Source organism: Euleptes europaea, chromosome 1 (genome assembly GCF_029931775.1).
Source record: "Euleptes europaea isolate rEulEur1 chromosome 1, rEulEur1.hap1, whole genome shotgun sequence".
In the NCBI taxonomy this organism is placed as follows: Eukaryota; Metazoa; Chordata; class Lepidosauria; order Squamata; family Sphaerodactylidae; genus Euleptes; species Euleptes europaea.
Window position 1 is genome coordinate 54,576,727 of NC_079312.1, and position 15,592 is coordinate 54,592,318.

Below are 15,592 nucleotides of genomic sequence, written 5' to 3' on the forward strand. Positions count from 1 at the left end.
CTCACTGTTTTCTAGTTCTCTTACCATTGTTTTTCCTGGCTATGCTTTGAGTTGAAATCAGCGTGGCTAGGGGCGGGGGGAAGATCAGAAAACACTGGAGTAAGATGTAGGATGTGGCAGGTTTCAGCTCCCCTGACCCATATGGGGTTTGCTTAAAAACAGACCATGTCACCTCTCACTTTACTTACACATAAATAGGAGGAAGTGCCTGTCTTTCATCCCTGCAGACGTTGAGAGATCTCAAGTTCTGAACCAGCAGTTCTGATCCAGAGATCCAGTGTGGTGTAGTGGTTAAAGTGTTGGACTAGGATCTGGGTAAACTCGTTTGAATCCCCCACTCTGCCATGGAAGCTTGTGGGGTGACTTTGGGCCAGTCACACACTTTTCAGCCTAATCTGCCTCACCGGGTGGTAGTGAGGATGAAACGGAGGAGAGGGGAATGATGTAAGCTGCTTTAGGTCCCCCTTGGAGAGAAAGGAGAGATGTAAATAAATTCTCAGAGAGATTATCTGAGACATTGATTTTTTCCCCCCTCTTCATGATCTCTTGCATCTCATATGTTTGGTGTGTGTGTGTGTACCATTGGTGAGGCAAAGCCAGAACTTCTGCCTCTGTCTCACTTGGTTGTTTGCAAGGAAGGTGGGTTCCTATTGCTGGGTTTCTGCTTCTGTCTCCCTCTGCCTGCCTGCCAGCTAGTACAAGCAAAGTATTTTCCTCTGTCCTTTGCAGGCATTAGGGTTGCCAGCTCCGGGTTGTGAAATACCTGGAGATTTTGGAAATGGAGCCTGGGGAGGGTGTGGTTTGGGGAGGGGAGGGACCTCAGTAGGGTCCCTCCTCATCCCAAACCACACAGCCCACCCTCCAAAGCAGCCATTTTCTCTCGGGGAACTGATCTCAGTCATCTGGAATGCAGTTGTAATAGAGGGAGATCTTCAGGTTGGCAACCCTAGCGGGCATGGCTGGCACTGTCTATCAAGAAAAGCTGCAGGCAAGCTTTGTCTTTATCCCCCTAGCCCACTTTCTAGAGGGTACAAACAAAGCCTTTCCCCTGCCAGCCCAGCACGATGGTATGACTCAGGATTGCACTGTAACTGTCAGATCAGAAGGCTCCCAGCTGCTCCCAAATGTTGGAAATTGTTTTGGTCAGGTTAAGAACATTTACTGTATTTCTGAACGGGATGTCAATTAAGTCAGATTGTGATTAATAAAGTTCAACCTGCACACATATTATTGTAAATTGCTCATTCTCTATATTTTAAATAAAGTGACTATAGGTTAGTCATATCTAAGTATAGCAAATTTTAAATTTATATTTTCCTTTCCCCCAAGTTTGCATATGATGAAACTGTGATGGTCTCTGATTCATTTCAACATAAAATCTGGAATGCATTTTTTTTGTTTTATTTTAAAGGGGAGAAGTGATAAATGGAGGATTTGGCCTGATTCTAGATGGCTCCACACAAGCAGAAGAACGTGCTAAGATGATGCTGAGCTGGGATGTTTCCAATGGAGTAAACAAATCTACTTCATCTGCTTATCTTGAAATATTGCTTTCATATAAGGTTGCCGGGTCCTCCCTGGCCACTCGTGGGAGATGGGTGTTTGTGTGTTAGTGGCACAAGATCCAGGTTGGGAAACTCCTGGAGCCTGGGGAGGACAGGGACCTCAGTAGGGTACAATACCATAAAGTCCAGCCTCAAAAGTATATATATATATATATAAAAGAGCCCCGTGGCGCAGAGTGATAAGCTGCAGTACTGCAGTCCAAGCTCTGCTCATATATATATATATATATATATATATATATATATATATATATATATATAATAGTTCCCTCTGCTAATTATTTGCTAATGATACATGCAGTGAAATCTCTGTTAAGATCTCTACCTCTATTAGATATGGAGCAAGCCTGGATTCTACAATAAAGTACAGAGTTTTATAAGGAAAAAGGTGCCTAGTAGGAAAAATCACTAAATCGCAGGCAATGTTTATTAGAATAAAAGAGGCAGTCCAATTGCAAGCATTGTAAAGTTAATAGTTTATATCCCTAGTCATGTTTTCTGCTTGGGGAAGGCACTTCTGCCATTGGAAAATTGGGTGTTCTTTGTTTGTTTGTTTTACTGATTTTGCCTCCCACTTTACCCCATGCTGTTCCTGAGGATTCACTGACTCCCAGGGCTTTTTTGGAGATGAGGCACTCTTCAGTGTAGGGGGTGGTAGGTAGTGGGTGGGAAAGTTTGCTTCCATTTGCACTTCTCCACTCACACTTGATAGGAATTATCCCCATATTATTCAACCCCCCAACTCCAGAACTCCTTGTTTTTGCAATTCAGAGTATACACAAATGGAACTTTTTGTCCATGGCATTCCCAATGAACCCAATTTATGAATACTGAATTGACTGGATGCCCGTCAGACCTAGGAATGCCATAATTTTATGTCTGCTATACTGGCAGTTCTCTAACATAACACAGAAGAGGTGAATTTGTTCCAAAGCATCCCTTCATTTTGAAATCATGCAAGTAATCTGTGGAACTATACTTCATGTGGCCTGTTGTTTCTTTCTGGGTTTGCTTGTTTCCCTTAAAGTAGTGGGTGTTGTCACATTTCTCCCCTCTTTCTATGTTGGTCATAGTGTAAAGAAATAATAGTTTCTAATTTATTCTCTCTCACTCTCTCTCTTGCTCATATGGACAGGTTACTAGACGGTGCTGGTCAGGCAACGACAATGCATATGAAACCATCTGCCAAGCTATGGAGAAAGACAAAAAACTGAAAGTGACCCTTCCACATAAGATGGCGGATGACAACATCATTAAACAAGCCCTGTTAAAATTACACTAAATTCCCTTATTTTGCCATTGCACCGTGCTTCAAACATTGCTCTCTTTCTGTCTAAAAGTGTGAGTTCGGGGTACTATAATAAATGCATATTTGAGTCTGTCTTCAAGGCAAGTGTTTCCTTTTTTCTCATTAGGGAAATCTATCTATATATATTCAACATCAATGTAAGTCAGGGGTGTCCAAACTTTTTAAAAAGAGAGCCAGATTTGATGAAGTGAACATGCATGAGGGCCGACCATTTTGCCTGACATTCTTTGAACTATTAAAATTAAATGCAAATTAACTATTTTATGCAAAGTTTATTGCAAACGGCATACTTTTCATTTCGTCACATGGATGACAAATCTAAACAGGTGTTAAATCACTCTGCCTTTCATATCTGAAGGCCAGATGAAAAAAAAAATCCAGGAAGCTGAAATATATGTCAGGAACATTGTAAAGTACATTACATATTATTGGTAATAAAGGTTGTCTGTCAACTTTTAAGTTCAAAAAATATGAACAGGAACATAACACCAGGTATACATGTTGTGTCCAAATATATTTATACCTGATTTAGACCAACGGACATTAACTGAGATTTTACAATGTATTCATCTCAATTGGAAAAAAAAAACTTGCCTGCACTAATGTGAAGGGTGAAACTGAGATCTGGACTGCAGCACATAGGCTAGGTCTGGTTCAAAGGCAGTGGCTTTGATTAGTAAAATGTCACGCAGGTGAGAGTCACTTAGTCTTGTCCTCACACGGTTCTTGTTAAAGGTCATAGCAGAGAATGTCTTCTCGCACAAATATGTTGAGCCAAACAAGCTCAGCATTTTCTTAGCCAATGTCCGAATCTCTTGAAACCGGCTCTTATCTAGTTGGTGGTAAAAGTTCACAAGAGAGAGCTGTTGGTGATGACTGCGTAACTTGCTGTCACAATGCAGCTCAATGAGCTCGAGCTGCAGCTGATCTGGAGCATCATTGGGGTCTACAGAGAATGGAGAGGAGAAAAGGCTGATCTCCTTTTCAATAGCAGTAAAATCTTGAAAGCGCAGTTTAAACTCCCCAGCCAGAGATGCAATGTCTGCTGCATACTTGCTTGTTTGCACACTGATATTGTCCTGTGGAAAACTGTTCATTATTTCCTGCAATGATGAAAAATGTATGGTATTGGGCTCTGTTTGTGACAATTGCCTTTGGAAAAGTTGCAGCTTTGTTCCAAAGGCTTTGAGGTGTGAATAAAGCTGGTTCACAGCTGCAACTTTCCCCTGAAGACTCGTGTTCAGTACATTCAGATGCTTTGTTATGTCAACTAAAAACCCCAAATCAGCCAGCCAAATAGGATCAGATAGTTCTCGCATCGGTTTTCCCTTTGTTTCCAAGAATTCTCCGATTTCCTTTATGAGAGAGTAGAAACGCTGCAGTGCAGACCTCCGACTGAGCCATCTTACATCGTTGTGATATAAAACATCTTCGTATTCAGCTTGGATGTCCAGTAGAAACTGTTTAAACTGGCAGTGGCACAGGGTTTTAGAGCGAATAAAATTAATAGTCTTTAGCACCGGTTTCATAACATGATCATATTTGAGATGTTTAATACAGAGAACTTGTTGATGAATGATACAACGGAGTTTAATAGCTTTGCCTCCTTCTTTGATCACCTTGTTACAGATTAGGGTTGATAATCCACTTCGTTCACCAGCCATGGCAGGGGACGTTCTACTGACAATTGCCCAACCTCAACTCAGCATAACAGGATTAATGAATAACATACAAACATACGGTGAACTGGCAGGATACAAACTCAACAGATCAAAAACGAAAATCTTCCTAGAAAATACAACACAACAAGAAGAAGCAAATATAGCTGCACAATCTGGTTGTGTTATATCCATCAAACCGATAAAATATCTAGGGATATTTATACCCAAAAAAATCAAGATCTATTTAAATACAACTATGAAGCAGTTCGGAACAAAATAGAAAAAAATCTCCTCACATGGACCAAACTAAAAGCTTCTTGGCTGGGCAGAATTGCCATTGTAAAAATGAATGTCTTTCCACGGTTAAACTTCCTTTTCCAAACGATCCCAATAACAATCAACGACAAACTATTATCCACTTAAGTCCTATTCATTTCATCGTCTACCCCTCTCATAAAAATCAGCAACTGAGCTGTGTCACATAGGTCCGTGCTTTCATCACAGGCTATTGAAAAGAAGTCAAAATCCACTCTTTTGGACGTCAACTGTCTCTTAATATCTGATGAAATATCTTCAGTTCTCCGTGCTACAGTGTTACGAGCCAGGCAAATGTTGGCAAACTCTTGCTTCTCATCGGGACAGATATTCTCAACCATTTTCATAACACATTCTTTGATAAATTCACCCTCAGCAAAAGATTTGCAATTTTTAGCAATTAACGTTGCCACCTCATAGCTCGCCCTTGTGGCATTTTCATTTGACTCATGGGCTCTTGTGAAAAATCGCTGTTGTGACATTAAAACAGCTTCAAGTTGCTTACACTTTTCACTGCGGTCGCGCCCTGTTAGCTTGTCGTATGTGCTATGTCTCGACTGGTAGTGTCTCCTGATATTAAATTCCTTATAAACAGCCACAGTCTCTTGGTATATCAGACAAACACAGTGATTCTGTATTTCAGTGAAGAAATATTCCACTTTTCACCTGTCCTGGAAGCGGCGGCCCTCACTGTCAACTTTCCTTCTCTTATTTACAGTTACCATTTTAGAAATTGGCCAGAAGGGGAAGGGATTATGTGAGCGCAGTGCCAGAGGTTTTGGTCTAAGTATGTTCACCCAAGCCCTAATTATACTAAGCATGTTCGCCCAAGCACTAATACACTGCCCAACAAGAATTCGCCGGAGATCTCTTCCAAACGAAGTTACGCTGTAATGTACAGTGCTAAATGCTGGCGGGTCACAAGTGAGGGGTAGTGTTTGGAGGCGGTGTCTTGTAGCATCACGTAATAAACTTTGATCTTTTTTACTTTTAGCTCTTTGTGCCCTTCTGGACTATTGTCTATTGTCCCCTGTCCTGAATAAAGATGGCAAGTGCAGCAAAGATGAATTGCCTGCCTTTGTTGCTGTGTGTGGTGAAGACACAGCGCAGGGAGAAGGAACGCACCAAATCCCGCAACGTCCAAGAGATCGCGAGAACGTAGACTGAGGACGTGCAGTCCCGTGGCGTTGAAAGATCCAGAGATCCCAGGGGTCCTGAGCGGCGCTCGTGGATTCACTGGGGGCCACAACAGATAGATTTTGCCAAATTACCTGTGGGGCCATATTAAACCGGAACACGGGCTGCAATCGGCCTGCGGGCCGGACTTTGGACATGGCTAATGTAAGTCTTTCCAAGCACCTAATACTAAATGTTTTGTGATACAAGATTTTACTCAGCATGAATGGCAGAGCTAAAATACTGAACACACACTCTTGTTCAACAATCCAGAAATCTAAGCATCTGATCTAAGTGATCTGACAGATATCAGTGACTGCCCATGTGCCACCAGAGTTCTGGCCAAGAAAGGATCTGCAGTGCTAAGTGACTATCTCCTTCAGCTTTCTTCCTCTTTGCCTCATCCTGCTCCAAACTTCTCAAGAGGTAGATCTGACACTCACTGGTTTCCGTTGGAAATCTATTGAGGAAAGTGCTGCTTTTGGATTTGGGCACATTTCCAACATACTTCCTATAACAGAATGGCATTTCCATTTGTGGAAGAGGGGTTGGTGATTTCCACTGATTTCCCATCTCCTGCTGCAGACCACTAGTTCTCTTCCTATGCTGTTCCTAAGGGTTCCTTTGACCCCCAAGAACAAAAGTTTGGTGGGCTCAGTAGTCTGCAGGAGGAGGGGGAGGGAAAAAAATTCACTCTGCAAAGCTTGCAAATTGTTGCATAAACACCTCTTTTCCTTAAATTTATATGTAAAATGAGAATGGCCAGACCTGGATGGCCCAGGCTAGCTTGATCTTGTCAGATCTTGGAAGCTAAGAAAGGTGAACCCTGGCTGGTACTTGGGAAGAAGAAGATTTGGTTTTTATTCCCTGCTTTTCTCTACCGAAAGGAGTCTCAAAGCGGCTTACAATCACCTTCCCTTCCTCTCCTCACAACAGGCACCTTGTGAGGTAGGTGGAGCTGAGGGAGTTCTGAGAGAACTATGATTAGCCCAAGGTCACCCAGTAGGCCTCATGTGGAGGAGCGGGGAATCAAACTCAGTTCTCCAGATTACAGTCCGCCGCTCTTAACCACTACACCACACTGGGAGACCACCAAGGAAGACCAGGTTTGCTATGTGGAGGCAGGCAATGGTAAACCACCTCTGTTTGTCTCTTGCCTTGAAAGGTCTACGGGGTTGCCATAAGTTGGCTGTGACTTGACAGCACTTCCACCACCAAAATGAGGATAGAATACAAGTGCCTCCTCAGATAACTTGTTCCCTTACCTTGTTTGTTCTTTTTATGGTTGGACCAGAACTTTCCCATAATCCAACCTTCATCCACTCTACAAAACACTGCTTTCTGTCAGATCCCTTTCCCACATCCCTATCAACAGATCAGGATGTGGCAGCCTTCCACATCTACACATAAAGAAACTATTTCATAGCCACTCAGCTGTGTCGAAAGTGAGGAAACTGAATTCTGCTACTTAATGGCAAGAAAGGCAGAACGAGGGCCTTTCCATCTTTCTGCCTGTCCCAATGGCTATCCATCCCTCAGTAGCAGCTGGCCATTCTACAGAACTAGATGTGAGGTCCCGACTCCCTTCTGTGGGCCTGCTTTCACTAATTTGTATTGTGTTTTGTAGTTGGCCACCTGGGCCTTTTCTTTTGAAAATCAAACACAGACTATAGATCTAATAAATGAGTGAAAAATTCACCTCATTATGACATTTAACATTTAATTGGTAGCTGCTGGCCCCTGGTCTGGAAGGAGATTGCCCATCCTGTAGCAAAATCATTCATTTCTTCATAGGGATGCCAACCTCCAGGTAGGACCTGGGGATCCCCCAGAATGACAGCTCATCTCTGGTCTACAGAGATCATTTCCCCTGGAGAAAATGGATGCTTTGAAAGGTGGACTCTATGGCATTATACCCCACTGAGGCCCCTGTCCTCCCTAAGCCCCATCCCCAAATCTCCAGGAGTTTCCCAACCTGGATCTGGCAACTCTACCTCCATCCCCTGCCGGTGGCCAGGGGAGACCTGGCAACCCAAGTTTCTCAACAACATGTCAACCATATTCACATGCAGAAAAAACACACACATGTCATCACTCCTGCAGGCCCCACATTATCCCCCCCCAACTTGCAATGGTGTTGTTTGGCATGGTACTCCACTACCACAGCAGTGATGATTTGTTGCTGCTATTGGAATGGAGACTGGAATGATCCTCAGTTACAGGCAGTAAAGTCTTCTTCAGCCTTACAGGACTGCAGTAGTGGATTGCAGTCTGAGGTGATAGAATCAATTAAAACAGCTCACAATGGCATCTTCTGAAACACAAAAGCTACATTGTCGGTTCAGAACATTCCTGACTTGTTGCCAGGGCTCTGCTACCACCCCAAGATCTTGTTTATATTTTCTGTATTTTTTAAATGTATTGCCAAATTCAAAATGAACAGCTCCCCCTCCTATTAGAGTTTATACACACCCATTTTAATGCAGCCACTGCCAACATTTATTTATTTATTCATTTATTTACATGCCTTTCTCAAGATGAATTGCAAATACAAGCAGCAGGGTAGAGCATCCAATAAACAAAGCAATAAGGTTTGGATTTCAGAAATCTGATGACAGAATTGAGATGAAGTTTATATATTAGCATTACTCATTAAATGATGCAGAAATTACACAGTAGGATCATACTTAAAAGCAAGAATCGCTATAGTTTTGCCAAAGCAACTTTCTGAAACATTGTTACATTATAGCCCTAATTGCCCTGACTTTTATGGCCCAGGCTAGCCTGATCTCATCATATTTTGGAAGCTAAGCAGGGTCAGCCTTAGTTAGCATTCAGATAGCAGACCACAAAGGAATACCAGGTTCGCTATGCAGAGGCATGTAATGGCAAACCGCCTCTGAATGTCTCTTGCCTAGAAAACCCTACAGGGTTGCCGTTAAGTCAGCTGTGACTTAATGGCAAAAAAAATTAGCCCTAATTATTTGTGTAAAAACAGCTCTCCTAAATAAGTCAGTTTTGGATAATCTCCCATCCAAGTATTGACCCTTCTTAGCTTCCGAAATCTGATAAGATTGGGCTGTACCATGCTGACTTCCCTCCTCACTGGTACATTATAAGGCTTGAAATATAGCCATATAGATATTGGGTAAATAGGGTCTCATATATTCACCTTCGGAAAAATTATGTAGAGAACGCAGTCTATCAGAAAAAGTGGGTTCTAGTTTACAAAACCTTGTGATGGAATAAAATTGTGTTAGTCTTTAAGGTCCCATAAGACTCCTGTTTATTTTTGCTGTAGCATACTAGCACAGCTACCTCTTTGGAATTACAACTTTCTCACCTAAATTTTCACTTCCAAGAAGTGACTCTGTGAGCAAGAAATATTATATAGGACTTATTCTGTTACACAGGGGATTGAACTAGATGATATTCAGCTCTTTTCTAGCCTTGCTTTCCGCCAAATCTTGAATTCTTTGGAAGGGTTTTTGTTCCATTATGGTTTTGTGCCAGTGGAATGCAGTTCAAAGTAAGCTATCAATGAATCATACCTCATTGGCCAGTTTAAGCTAGTTCTGCAATGAAGACTGAGGACTCCCTGTTCTCAGTAACAGGTATTTCTTTTAACAAAATCAAATAAAGATTTTATAGCATCCTGGGTAAACATGTTTATGACCAATATTCTTCATATGACTTTGGGTATACTAATATAATCTATTTGGGTATATTAATATTATATTAACAAAGGCAACTGTGTAAAGTAATATGCTAGGTTCAGAGAAGTAATAAGATAATTCAGCATAAAAGATCAACAAATGCACTAAAATGATGTGGTGTTTGTGTGTGTATAAATAGTTTATCACCCACGGAGTGAGAAATGAAAGAATCTATGTACCTTAACTGTCCAGTATTATACAATGGCAGATAACCTGTTTCAGCAGGGACAAATTAACTAGTATTTTTACTATGCTGTCATGCAGGGGCACATGAAATTAAAAAGATGCCACAGAGGAATGAGACTGTTCCATCAGCTTTCCTCTATGTAAATTTTGAGAGCTGTTTTTCCTATCTTTTCAGGCTATGCAAACTCATGTCTGTCATCCTCAATATCCTGATAGCTAGAGAGCAAATAGGGTATTATACAGAGCGATTCTTCCAAGTTAGAGATGAAAAACATTAGAGACGTGACATAGTAATTGGCACCCACTGAGAAAACATGCACAGTTGTTAAGAAAGTTACCACTCTTTTGTAATAGACTCTGGCTGCACCCAGAAGTGGGAGGCCAATAGGATGACAGATCCGTCTACAGTAACTGAAATCCAAACTAACAACTTTGTGGAATATCTGTGGACCATGAGGTCAGCATTTCTGATCATCCTCTCAACAATTAACCAATAATCATGCTACTGGGCTGGTGATAGGGTTGCCAACCTCCAGGTACTAGCTGGGGATCTCCTGCTATTACAACTGATTTCCAGCCGATAGAGATAAGTGCACCTGGAGAAGAGGGACCTGGCATCCCTAGTTGGTGAACAGTTAGTGAGCTGCTTAAAGAAATTTTATTTCACTTCTCCTCCCTGGTATACTATGGCAAAGGTCTGAGTAGGGGGGTTACCGCACTTGTATTCCCAGTGATGTATTAAGAGTTTGAAAACGTTATAAAAAATACTTTTCGCATTTTGTTTGGCCCCTTTAGCTGTGAAGATGTCTTCCAACCATTTATAAGCCATGGTATCCAAAAACCCTTTTAAAGCGATATTTTTAATAACATTTTCAAACTCTTAATACATCGGTTCTTGTAGGTTATCCGGGCTGTGTAACTGTGGTCTTGGTATTTTCTTTCCTGACGTTTCACCAGCAGCTGTGGCAGGCATCTTCAGAGGAGTAACACTGAAGGACAGTGTCTCTCAGTGTCAAGTGTGTAGGAAGAGTAATATATAGTCAGAAAGGGGTTGGATTGAGCTGAATCATTGTCCTGCAAAAAGTATCCAATCATTGTCCTGTAAGTATCAAGATAATGTGCTAATGAGGGTGTGGTATGTTAATATGGAACCATTGTATCCTGAAGTGATCAGTTAATGTGTGAAATCCAAAGCTAATCTGCATGGCTATTGTTGACTGTAGTCTTTGTTAGTCTGGAAGTTTTCAGGACAGTAAGCCAAGCCTTATTCATTCTTAAACTCTCTTCTTTTCTGTTAAAGTTGTGCTGATGTTTATGAATTTCAATGGCTTCTCTGTGCAATCTGACAAAATAGTTGGTAGAATTGTCCAGTCTTTCAGTGTCTTGGAATAAGACCCTGTGTCCTGTTTGGGTCAGTTCATGTTCAGCCACTGCTGATTTCTCAGGTTGGCCAAGTCTGCAGTATCTTTCATGTTCTTTTATCCTTGTTTGTATGCTGCGTTTTGTTGTCCCGATATAAACTTGTCCACAGCTGCAAGTTATACGATATACTCCTGCAGAGGTGAGGGGGTCTCTTTTGTCTTTTGCTGATCATAGCATCTGTTGTATTTTCTTGGTGGGTTTAAACACTGTTTGTAGGTTATATTTTTTCAAAAGTTTCTCCATCCTATCAGTGACTCCTTTAATAAATGGCAAGAATACCTTTCCTATGGGAGACTGTTTTTCCTGAGTTTTCTGATTTTTGTTTGGTTTAATGGCCCTTCTGATTTCATTTCTGGAATAGCCGTTTGCTAGCAGTGCATGATTTAGATGATTAGTTTCTTCCTTGATACCAAGACCACAGTTACACAGCCCGGATAACCTACAAGAACCAATGAACTCTGACCGTGAAAGCCTTTGACAATATCTTAATACATTGCTGGGAATACCTAGTGCGGTAACAGCCTAGGTCTTCGCTGTATGAGCAGAATACACTGCTGATTGTGGTGACAGAATAGCATCCCCCCCAATACAAAAAGAAGTCTCACACAATGGAGGATCTGAAACTTTCTTTTGAAGGACATTACCTGTTTCTTGGGTGAATGCCAACTTCTTGCACCACACTAACATCATAGCCACCGACAATAGGTTCTCACAGTTGCAGATGTGTCATTTCTTCTATCTAAATACTGTACTAAGAATTTCTGTGTAATATGAAAAAAAATCCTTGGCCAAATGAACAGTGAAGTATACACTGGGGTTAATCTGAATTGCTCTATCTGGAAAATGAACAGCTAAGTCACACAACCTTAAGTAGCAGTAGCTGACACAGCGGGGGCCAAAGTACTTGTAAAATTATTTGGTTTCTCCTAATGTCTTCAGTGGGAACAGGAACAGCCTAGTATAGTATTCAGTCTCTGAAACAAAACTGTTTTGGGAATCACATAAAATCACTATTACTATCTGTCGTTCCATGCTGTACATAAGTATAGCTTATGAGATGAAAAACTACTTCTGTAGAATTTGTTAGGAATGACAGGCTACCCTGTCAACAGTTTAGTGCTTTTTTATTTCTGACTCTGAAATTAGAGCTGTGTTCTCTAATATCCTCCCAGGGATAAACAAGGCCAGAAAATGTCCTGCTCTAAAATATACATCGATAAAGAAGCGCATGCTGAAGGGAAGGTAGGTTACAGTGCAATCTTAAGAGTCTTTCCTGGGAGTAAGCACTATTGACTAAAATGGGATTTACTTCTGAGTAGAAAGCCATAGTGGTGTAGTGGTTAAGGTGTTGGACTAGGACCTGGGAAATCCAGGTTCTAATCCCCCCTTGTGCCATGGAAGCTTGCTGGGTGTTCGCGGGCCAGTCACACATTCTCAGCCCTGTCCCTGGCTAGTATTTGGATGGGAGACCTCCAAGGAATATCTGGCGTAACGTGGAGGCAGGCAATGGCAAATCACCTCCGAAATTTCTCTTGCCTTGAAAACCCTACAAGGTTGCCATAACTCAGCTGTGATTTAACGGCAAAAAACAAAGACCTGCTTACGATTGCTCCCACAGTCACACATCTTTAGTGCACAGGAGGGTATCCTGACTGAATATCACAAAGAAGACGCCACAATACCAAATAGGGGGAAAAAGTGAGGGGTGAAATATATGTGTGAGAGAAGAGAGGTGATGGCAATAATGGCATACATTTTGTTGGTAACAGGCCTGTAGCAGTCTAAAAGACAGCATTTCTCAAGAGGGAGGTTGCAACTCCAGCAAAGTTGTTGAAAGAAAGGAGCAGGGTCATGACTTCTTGTTGTGGTCCCATCTACCTGAGGCAGGATATATAGTGATCTGGGAGAGGGGAGCATATAGAACCTCATGGAGGAGTAAGCATAGTGGGATATAGGTTGTGGGTGGGGATGAAGAAGACAGGACAGTAATCGTATTTAGGGTGATAGACCCAATACATTTTGTACATTGAAATAATCACACAACATTATTTTTAAAGGCGGAAGAAAATCTGTTTTGTTTGTTTTAACGGTAACACTAAAAAAAAATCAACATAAATTTAGAATTACAGTAAGTGTGGCTAATATTACTGCACAATGTTTTGTGAGGTGGAATAGCACCCCCTCCTGTTCGCAGAACAGAATAATACAGCAAAAAAGTTGCTTTTAATATGTCTTGACCAAAACAGCAAATATCTCCAGATATTATAATATAAATGCACAATCCAGAGAAAGTTAGTTGTTCTTAAGAGTGAAGAGAGACATAACTTTTTTAAAGAACTGATTTAAACACATTTGCTGCATTCTGATAAATTTATTTTCAGGACACAGAGAATCTGTCTTCAAATGACACATTTAGACTGTTAATGGCACAGGGCGAGATCTGGACCAGGAGCGGGAAGTTTGGTCTTGAGTTTCTGCTAACTAGGAAATCCCACCCCTTAATCATGAATGTATGGCTATAGTTAATCAGCGGGGAGGGAAATCACCCCACACAATGCCAGAAATACTTTATTATCCTCATATTATCCCTTATGGATATTTTAAAAAAACGGTATTGTGACTGACATTATCATCAATTGTTTCTTTCCTCAAAAGGTAAAATAACATCCGGTCCCTATAGACATACCTTAAGAAGTAAAAATAAACAAGAGTCTAGTGGCAACTTACAGTGCATTCCTGAAAGGGGAGGCTGAATGCTCGTAGGAGCCGGCATGACCCCTACGCCAGTGTCCGTGCTACCTGCAGCGTGCAAACTGGAATCATGCCTAAAATTAAAAACAACAACATACAAACCTGATTTACCCAAACTTTCCAAGGAGATACAAGGCCATTGTTCACATTGTTTGTCAGTCATTGTCATGATTTAATTTTATGGATACCTTACTTACAATTTAATTTTTATCAATAAATAAGATCATTATTAAGTATGATATCAAGTTTTATTCAGTGTACCTATAGTTTAATTAAGGCTTAAAATTTTAATTAAAGTTTATTAAGTGAATAAACAGTGTACCTACCTATATAGTTTAAGAAATTTGGCTCTCAAAAGAAATCTCAATGGTTGTACTGTTGATATTTGGCTCTCTTGACTAATGAGTTTGCCGACCACTGCCCTAACGCAACAGCGTTGCCGCGACACCATTTTTAGTAGCATGACATCACTGTTTGCAATGGGGCCCTTCCCCCCATTTTCAGGTTTTTCTAAAACTCTTTCCCCCCCGTGGTGGCTGCGAAACCTCTGTAGAGACGCCGCAGCCACGCTGTCCCCAGCTGCTGCGGGTTTCAGGAATGGGCTGTTAACAACTAAACAAGATATTATTGCAGCTTCAGCTTTTACAGAATTGAACATAACTTCTGAAGAAGTAGGCTCTAGTCCACAAATTCTTTTGCTACGATAAAATTTTGCTAGTATTTAAGGTGCCTCAATAAAGGAAGCCACAGCCCTCAATTTGCAAGATCTGAGCAAGGCTGTCAAAGATAGGACATTTTGGAGGACATTGATTCATAGGGTCCCCATGAGTCAGAAGCGACTTGACGGCACTTAACACACACACACAAGGTGCCACAAGATTTCCGTTTGTTTTTGCTGCAACAGACTAACACCACCATCCAACTGGAATTCTTTGGAAGCAAGTTTAATAATTCAGTAGGGCATAGCTCTAGGTTAAGTGTACACAGAACTACCGTCTTACCAGTGCAAATTAGAAAAAGTGTGCAAGCAGCACAATGGCCTTAGACTGGAGTAATTCTGCATACAATTCTACCGTATGTGCCCTAGTGTCTTTAAATTCTGTGGGACCTGAGTAAACATGTGTCAGTTTGTTCTGCATGTAAAAGGCAAATTGTGATGGCAAGTCACCTCACTCTAGATTTCCGTCTTCATTAGTCTGGCCCTTGATTATTTCCAGCTTCTCACTGCAAAAATAAACGAGCGCATGTTTAAAAACAAGTTTTATTGTAGCATAATTTTTAGGGATTAGGGTCCACCTTATTAAACGCATGTAGGCAGACATTTTCATGCAAGTGATGGGGGGTGGGCAGGCTTTAAAGCCCATCCCACTATTTAATGCCTGTTCAGTGAGCCAGCGTGGTGTAGTGGTTAAGAGCAGTGATTTGGAGCTGTGGACTCTGATCTGGAGAACCGGGTTTGATTCCCCACTCCTCCACATGAGCGGCGGACGC

At 41.4% G+C, this 15,592-nt stretch overlaps 1 protein-coding gene across 1 annotated transcript in view; it reads left to right on the top strand.

The window, feature by feature from the left end:
- UROC1 (urocanate hydratase 1) overlaps nucleotides 1–2,847 on the top strand; it is a 54,576-nt gene extending 51,729 nt beyond the window's left edge. The window contains exons 19-20 of the mRNA XM_056846907.1: nucleotides 1,412–1,511; nucleotides 2,701–2,847. Coding sequence (XP_056702885.1) covers nucleotides 1,412–1,511; nucleotides 2,701–2,847 — 247 coding nt within the window. The remainder of the gene's footprint in view (nucleotides 1–1,411; nucleotides 1,512–2,700) is intronic.
- The last annotated feature ends 12,745 nt before the right edge of the window (nucleotides 2,848–15,592 follow it).